Source organism: Lolium perenne, chromosome 3 (assembly GCF_019359855.2).
Source record: "Lolium perenne isolate Kyuss_39 chromosome 3, Kyuss_2.0, whole genome shotgun sequence".
Classification (NCBI taxonomy): domain Eukaryota; kingdom Viridiplantae; phylum Streptophyta; class Magnoliopsida; order Poales; family Poaceae; genus Lolium; species Lolium perenne.
The window spans coordinates 100221423-100229794 of NC_067246.2; the positions used below are offsets into that span (position 1 = coordinate 100221423).

The 8372-nt window shown below is 41.8% G+C and overlaps 1 protein-coding gene across 10 annotated transcripts; it reads left to right on the plus strand.

Moving 5' to 3' along the window:
• Nucleotides 1–4061: 4061 nt before the first annotated feature.
• On the plus strand, nt 4062–8154 carry LOC127341987 (uncharacterized). Of its 10 annotated transcripts, none has more exons than XR_011755157.1 (7): nt 4064–4319; nt 4418–4565; nt 5769–5802; nt 5902–6012; nt 6293–6401; nt 7181–7602; nt 7673–8154. XR_011755157.1 is itself a non-coding variant. In XM_051367933.2 (5 exons), exons 1-5 carry the CDS (start codon nt 4112–4114, stop codon nt 7702–7704), a joined length of 558 nt encoding a protein of 185 aa, XP_051223893.1. In that variant the 5' UTR covers nt 4074–4111; the 3' UTR covers nt 7705–8154. The 10 variants fall into 10 exon arrangements, 1 of the variants encoding a protein (XP_051223893.1); XR_011755158.1 differs by having other exon boundaries at nt 7188–7602; XR_007876090.2 differs by having other exon boundaries at nt 4069–4319; nt 7423–7602.
• Nucleotides 8155–8372: the final 218 nt, after the last annotated feature.

An 8372-nucleotide genomic window follows, 5' to 3' on the forward strand; every position in this document is an offset into this window, starting at 1 on the left:
GTGTTCTTAGCTTTACTTTTAATGTTCATGGCGAAGGTTGAAACTGCTTCGTTCATTGTTATATGGTTGGAAACAGAAAATGCTTCATGTGGTAAATGGTATATTGTCTTGAATAACTTGATACTTGGCAATTGTTGTGCTCAAATAGATCATGTTTAAGCTCTTGCATCATGTACTTTGCACCTATTAATGAAAAACTACCATAGAGCTTGTTGAAATTTGGTTTGCATGATTGGTCTCTCTAAGTCTAGATATTTTCTGGTGAAGTGTTTGAACAACAAGGAAGACAGTGTAGAGTCTTATAATGCTTGCAATATGTTCTTATGTAAGTTTTGCTGTACCGGTTCATACTTGTGTTTGCTTCAAACAACCTTGCTAGCCAAAGCCTTGTACTGAGAGGAATTACTTCTCGTGCATCCAAATCCTTGAGCCAAAACCCATGCCATTTGTGTCCACCATACCTACCTACTATGTGGTATTTCTCTGCCATTCCAAAGTAAATTACTTGAGTGCTACCTTTAAAATTTCATTCTTTGTCTTTGCAATACATAGCTCATGGTAAAATAGCCTTAAAAACTATTGTGGTATTGAATATGTTGCTATGTATCTTATTTCTTATACGTTGCTTGTTGAGCGGTAACCATGTTTCTGGGGACGCCATCAACTATTACACCTTTGTTGAATATCCACTACAAGAAAAGTTGCCATGGCCGACGAAGTTGAAGTCGCGCCGTGGTTGCTGGTGTACCATGGCCGACGATTTTGGGTCTGTCCGTTGTGCATGTCAAAACGTTTTTTTCTCGTTTTTGAGGCCACCTAGCCCGACGAAAACGGCCAAAACGTTGCGTATGGTGGCCCGGGACGTGGTGCATCTCGAATTCTCGGGTTCGCCGGCCGAGTCAACGCAAATCCGCACCGCCGAGGGATGTAGGGCCCAGATGGCAGCCTCTCTGGCATTGTTTTTTTTCTCGATCGCGCCATCTCGTTCAACGCTCTCCGATCGAGCCGTTTACGATGCAGGATCATGGGTCCCGCATGTCATCCTCTATGAACCAAAATTCTTTGTATTCTTGGATTTTTTTTGACCCCCTGATTTCTGGCTACTTCCTTTTTCTTTTGATCCCTTGCCGCCTTGGAAACGTTGACACCGCTGCTGCTAATTGGGACCCGCATGTCATCCTCTATGAGCAATCAACTTTCTTTTCTTGGAGTTTTTTTTGGCACCTCAAATTTGGTCACTTGCCTTTTTCTTTCGATCCCCTGCCGCCTCTCAAACGGTGATACCGCTGCTGCTAAATGGGACCCGCATGTCATCCTCTATGTACTATAAAACTTTCTTTTCTTGGATTTTTTGGCACCTCATATTTGGTCACTTACCTTTTTCTTTCGATCCCCTGCCGCCTCTCAAACGGTGAGACCGCTGCTGCTAAATGGGACCCGCATGTCATCCTCTATGTACTATAAAACTTTCTTTTCTAGGATTTTTTTTGGAACCTCATATTTGGTCACTTGCCTTTTTCTTTCGATCCCGTGAAGCCTCTCAAACGGTGATACCGCTGCTGCTAAATGGGACCCGCATGTCATCCTCTATGTACAATCAAGTTTCTTTTCTTGAATTATTTTTGGCTCCTGATATTTGGTCACTTGCATTTTTCTTTCGATCTCATGCCACGTTGAGGACCCTGCAGGCTCATGGGACCCGCATGTCATCCTCTATGTATTATAAAACTTTCTTTTCTAGGATTATTTTTGGAACCTCATATCTGGTCACTTGCCTTTTTCTTTCGATCCCGTGCAACCTCTCAAACGGTGATACCGCTGCTGCTAAATGGGACCCGCATGTCATCCTCTATGTACAATCAAGTTTCTTTTCTTGAATTATTTTTGGCTCCTGATATTTGGTCACTTGCATTTTTCTTTCGATCTCATGCCACGTTGAGGACCCTGCAGGCTCATGGGACCCGCATGTCATCCTCTATGTACTATAAAACTTTCTTTTCTTGGATTCTTTTTGGCACCTCATATTTGGTCACTTGCCTTTTTCTTTCGATCCCCTGCCGCTTCTCAAACGGTGATACCGCTGCTGCTAATTGGGACCCGCATGTCATCCTCTATGTACAATCAAGTTTCTTTTCTTAAATTATTTTTGGCTCCTGGTATTTGGTCACTTGCCTTTTTCTTTCGATCTCATGCCACGTTGAGGACCCTGCTGGCTCATGGGACCCGCATGTCATCCTCTATGTGCTATAAAAGTTTATTTTCTTGGGTTTTTTTCACCCTCTGATTTTTGGCTATTTCCTTTTTCTTTTGATCCCCTGCCGCCTTGGAAACGTTGAGTAAGCTGCTGACTCATGGGACCCGCATGTCATCCTGTATGTACAATCAAATTTCTTTTTCTTTTGATCTCAAGCCGCATTTAAAACGTTGAGACCGCTGCTGCTAATTGAGACCCGCATGTCATCCTCTATGTACAATAAAGTTTCTTTTCTTGGATTATCTTTGGCTCCTGATATTTTGTCACTTGCCTTTTTCTTTCGATCTCATGCCGCCTTTGAAACGTTGAGTAAGCTGCTGGCTCATGGGTCCCGCATGTCATCCTCTGCGAACAATAAAAGTTTCCTTTCTTGGAGTTATTTTTGACCCCTAATTTCTGGCTATTTGCCTTTTTCTTTTGATCTCCTGCCCCCTTTGAAACGATGAGGACGCTGTTGGCAGGTCGGTCCCACATGTCATCCTCTGTGAACAATAAAAGTTTCCTTTGATGGATTTATTTTGAACCCCTAATTAATTTCTGGATATTATTTTTTCTTTCGATCTATTGCCGCCTTTAAAACGTTGACGACGCTGCTGGCTCATGGGTCCCTGATGTCAGCCTCCCCGTACAAGAAATATGTGATATTTCGATTATTTTGCAGACAATAAACAGTGTATTTCGCTCTGAGCTTTGCAAACTGATAAATTAAATGTTTATTTTTACATAAACAAACTTATATGTTGAATCTCCTTGTTTTTTGTTTTTGCGAAACATAGGACTTTCATGTTTTTTATCGAAAAAAAGGACTTTCATGTTTTGGAGTGGGCTGAAATTGTACGATACAAAAGGCCGAGCAGGATAGTTCGTAGGCCCAGATGGCCAGATCCAGCCCAATTGAAATCTTTCTTTTCTTGGATTATTTTGGCCAGATGCTACTTCCTTTTTCTTTTGATCCCGTGCCGCCTTTGGAAACGTTGAGACCGCTGCTGCAAAATGGGTCCCGTATGTCATCCTCTATGTACAATAAAAGTTTCTTTTCTTGGATTATTTTTGGGTCCTGATATTTGGTCACTTGCCTTTTTCTTTCAATCTCATGCCACCTTTGAAACGCTGAGGAACCTGCTGGCTCATGGGTCCCACATGTCAGCCTATAAACAACAAACCTTTCCTTTCGTGGAGTTATTTGACCCCTAATTTCTGGCTATTTCGCCTTTTTTTAATCCCGTGCCGCCTTGGAAACGTTGACGAAGCTGCTGCCTCAAGGGTCCCGCATGTCATCCTCTTAGATTTTTCTTTGATTTTTTACCAACTGATTTTTGGTTTATTTTTTCTTTCGATCCCCTGCCGCCTTTATAACGTTGATGACGCTGCTGGCTCATCGGCCCCGATGTCAGCCTCCCCGTACAAGAAACATGTGATATCTTGATTATTTTGCAGACAATAAACAGTGTATTTCGCTCTGAGCTATTGCAAAGGGATAAATTAAATCTTTGTTTTTACGTAAACAAACTTATATGTTGAATCTCCTTGTTTTTTGTTTTTGCCAAGCATAGGACTTTCCTGTTTTGGAGTGGTCTTAAATTGTACGAGTCAAAAGGCTTCCAGCAGGGTAGTTCGAAGGCTCAGATGTCCAGATGCAGCCCAATTAAAATCTTTCTTTTCTTGGATTTTTTGGCTACTTCCTTTTTATTTTGGTCCTGTGCCGACCGCTATTGCAAAATGGGGCCGACATGTCATCCTCTATCTACACTACTTAAAAAGGAGGAACAGGTTCCTTATTCTGTCAATACATCAAACCCCGATTGGTCGTCCTCGTCGTACACCCGCTCCGCACGGGCCTACCTGGGCCGTACCAATATGGGCCGCCCTCCACCGCACGAGCATCACCGCCCACATCTTTGGGAACGTCTCCTGCCTCCTCCGCGACGCGCCGCCTGCATCCTCCGCGACGCGCCGCCGTCGACGCCCCGGAGCGCGTCGTCCTCGAGTAAAACAGCGAGACAGCACGCGAGCCTTCTTCCGTTCCAAAGCTTCTACCAGAGCAACATACGAGTGAGGAAGCGAGGTAAGGCGGCGGATCTGCGTTCGTTGAATTGAGCATCTCTTGCGTTCTTGATGTTTTGCTAACGGGCCTTGTGCTCACAACTGGTTGTGCTTGTGCAGGTAGAAGGTTCTGTGGCGGAGAGAGATGGCCGGGAAGGGAGGCAAGGGTCTGCTCGCGGCAAAGACGACGGCGGCCAAGGGATCCGCCGACAAGGACAAGGACAAGAAGAAGGCGCCCGTGTCCCGCTCCTCTCGCGCCGGGATCCAGGTTTGCTCAGTCCCCTTTTCCTCTCCTCCCTTTACTAGGGCCGTTCTAGATGTATAATTTCGCTATTGATGCTGATTCTTTCTCGGGGTTCGTTAGATCTGTAACTTCTGAATGTCATTACGCAGAATTCGACCCAGGTTTCATATTTCGTTCGTGCAGGAAATGCTCCTACAGTCATGGTGTTTTTTCTTCAGATTTCTGTCCCTACAATCTGATATCTTAAATCAGTTATTTTGCTTAGGTCCTTGGAAAAATAAACGCTGTCTTAGGTTCGTTACCCCTGTTTAAAGTTTGTTTGCTTTGATGCTTGCTAGATATGCATCGTCGTATTACTCTTGGCGTCCTTATTTGTTCTTAATATCACCGAAGTACCTGCACGCTAGCACTGCACCTAAGTATCAGTAGTTCAGTATTCACATAAGCTAACTTACTGTTGTAGAAGGCTTCAACTAATAGTAGCATGAACAACCTAGGTCTAGCCAGAGTTGTGCTGTGAAAAGTATTACGCACAAATGATATGTTCAGAGTCTTAGCTTCACCTCAACATCAGTAATTCATTATTCACCTGAGTCTACTTGTACGGTTGTAGCAAGCTTCACTAAATCCAGTTTCATGAACAATCAATTCTACGTAGTCTTGTGCTGTGAGCCTGACAAGCGATTATATGCAAATGATCGATGAACGCCGCGGTGTCTACTTGTACCCACATGTGATTGGCAGCGAGTCAGGGATGACTCCTATCATGTTTACATGCTCGGGTTCCCCTCATCCCACGCTTATGAGCAGCTCCTTGCAGCCTGAAACTCACCTAGGTAGATTACTGATGATGGTGACTAGCTACCAGCCATCTTCCAGGACTTGTGAGGACGTAAGCAAAAAACATTTGTTTCCTTCACTCAGGATTTGCATATAGTTGGGTGAAATAACCATGAGATCAACCAGTTGTGATAGTGCTTACGCCCCTGCTACAAGTGTGAAGATGCAGATATACAACCGTTACTTAATGTGATCATTACTTGTACAATACTGATCCATGGGCAAATAGAGCACACACAGTATGTGGTTTGGTTGCTGACAGTTGTTGTTCAGAAGACTTAGCATTGCTGATAGCCCTGATGGTGCATTTCCTCTGTTTTTAGCAGTTTTATGTTGCTATATAATGGTTGTTGATTACTAACTCCTATGGGATCTATTTCACTCCAGGGTGCTGTCGATGAAGGAAAATAACCGAACAGAGGTAAGATGAGAGCCTTTCGGAAATGGATATACTTTCAAGCTTTAGCTATTTTATTGAGTTAAATCTCAGTCAAGGTCTCTAATATATGTTTGTCATAAGCCTTCTCAAAATAGGTTCATATATAGATGTGCGATTTGTAAGCTTTCTGGTCGTCTTTGGCAGATAATGGCCCAGTTTTTCATCCATAACAAGGACTAAAATAAGTAAATGGTTAGTTTTAATGCTACATTATTTCCTATTATTCAAAAAGATCGGATATGTTCTAACTTATGTATTCCTGTATGGAAGCCATTTCACAATAGATCTATGTATTTATTTTGGCTTCCACTACTATCAATTATACCTGCTAATTAAAATACTTTACAGTGAGCTTGATAAGATATTTCAGTAGCTTAGTGAGATATCAGTGTGACATTAGGGAAATCTTAATTAGGCAATAGTTTTTCTCGTAGATAAATATATTATTCATGATTTTTATCGTATTCCTCAGTTGACGCTGGTTATTCGGAGCAGCAACATGATTAGCCTGGGGCAGCACCATCATTGGAAAACCACTAATGTCCTCATGGTTACTCCATTCCGTGGTTTGACCCTTCCAGGTATATCTTATTGATTTATTAGCAGTGCATTATATGCTTCTGGCCAACTCATTTCGCTCTTCATTTTCTCTAGAAGCATGAACATGTCACTCCGCATTCAGTATATTTTTGGCCACTGCGTTTTAAATAATTGGAATTTTACATGCTTATACTACAAGAGATAGATCTACGTAAATACTGTGTTTGCATTATGTTTTGCCAAAGACCTTCGAATGTGAATGTGTGCATTATGTTTCCTAACTTATATGGGAGGCATGAACGGGATCCGGGGATGATGCCTTGTTCACTGGTTGTTGGCATGTAGTAGCCCTCTTTCCTGATTTAATCATATTGCAATTTCCATGTGGTGAAGCCCAACTGAATACCGCTCCATACATGAAGAAGGGCCTCATGATGAGCTTTAGGAAGATGGAGCAATAACACATGCTGAGTTGGAAAAATAAGGGTAATAATGCAGTCCATTTGAAGTTGTAAAAAGATCATCCATAGTTGAAGAACATGACAGAGAACAAAGGAGTCTAATTTTGTGAACGAGGGAAATCAAAATGACAGGATATTTCTCTTCTCATAGCTCTAGATATATTGAAACTTGGGGAGGGAGAACACACATTCTCTCACTTTACAATGCAAGCCTTTTACATATAGAAAATGCTAGAAAGAACTTCTCAACGCAAAGCAATCCTGGGGAAGGACAAATTTTTTTAATCTAACGTGTCTCTAATCTGGCTGATAACATTTCATGACAAAAGGGGTTATAAGTATAACATTTTTTTCTAAAGCATGCAGTCAGCAGGTAAATATTGTGCCGTTACAGAATTGCCGAGCAAATCTAGATTTTTTTTTGAAGTGCTGCCAAATGGCCTCCCTTGAATAGCAAGACTAGGATTTATCTTTTTGGTGAAATCAATGTCAGGTAAGAGTTTTATTTTACTATATTTCATTGTTCAATGTGCTCAGGCTTTATAACATGCTGCATTCTTGTGTTCCGAGTTGACAAATTTTAGTGTTTGGTGTTTTACAGAGATTTGAGGATTTGAGAAATAAACAATATATGGTTTTGTGCTTGCGGTGATTTTGGCACTTGGAGTCACTTTGCATGGCTGGAATAGAATCAGATCTCATAGTATAACCAGACGAGTGTGCATCACATATTAGATATAACCGCTGAATATTAAATACCGCAGTGTGCATCCGATTCAAGGTTAGTGAGTGCCCTTATCTGAAACTCTGAATTGATGATGCAGTTGCTAAAAGTGGCTCTTGGATATCAGGTGGTTTGCTTGGAACATGGGTTTTAGGATGATCGTGAGCAACCTAGGAGCTGAAGAAGCCTTCAGTGGTATCTCGTGATATATTTCCGACCCTTCTAGCCGAGATTAAGCGGTTTGTGCCATCCCCCAAGCTGCACACATTATAGTGGACTTACAGTTGCTTCAAGGTAAAGTCTTGTTTGGGACGAGATGAATGCGGAGAAATGGTTCGTGAGCGCTGCACTGCTGCACTAATGTGAAGCGAGATGATGTACTAGGCATGGTTTTTTTATTTGGTTGGAATTTCGTAGCTCTTATTACATCGCAGTTTGTCATAGCATTGCTCCTGAATTATTTGGAAAGTTCCAAGGAAAAATAAGAAACAGAAATATATGATGTAAATCTTAGTAATAGATATACATAGATATACAGAGTATATCTTTCAGAATTGTGCAACCTTTTTGTTTGACGTTGTTTTATTAAGGGATGGCTATAAACTGATACAGAGTATATGTTTTCTCCCATGGTTGTGTACTTCCGGTCATGTATTTTCATTACATGTTATTGTTTATCAAATTGTACAGCAAGAGAGACTACTCATTGTACGCCCAATGCCAGTAAAGTTCAGTTTATTTGTGTTAGGATGTACCAGTGAATACCAGCTCTGTTTGGGTTAGGATACGCATCCATTCTGATCGTGGTAGTGCATCTCCTGATATGC

Coding starts and splice junctions, on each gene's coding strand:
- LOC127341987 (XM_051367933.2), top strand. CDS start 4,112: ATGGGCCGCCCTCCACCGCACGAGCATCACCGCCCACATCTTTGGGAA. Junction 4,320..4,417: donor CATACGAGTGAGGAAGCGAG/GTAAGGCGGCGG, acceptor GTGCTTGTGCAG/GTAGAAGGTTCTGTGGCGGA. Junction 6,402..7,645: donor CCGTGGTTTGACCCTTCCAG/GTATATCTTATT, acceptor TTGATGATGCAG/TTGCTAAAAGTGGCTCTTGG.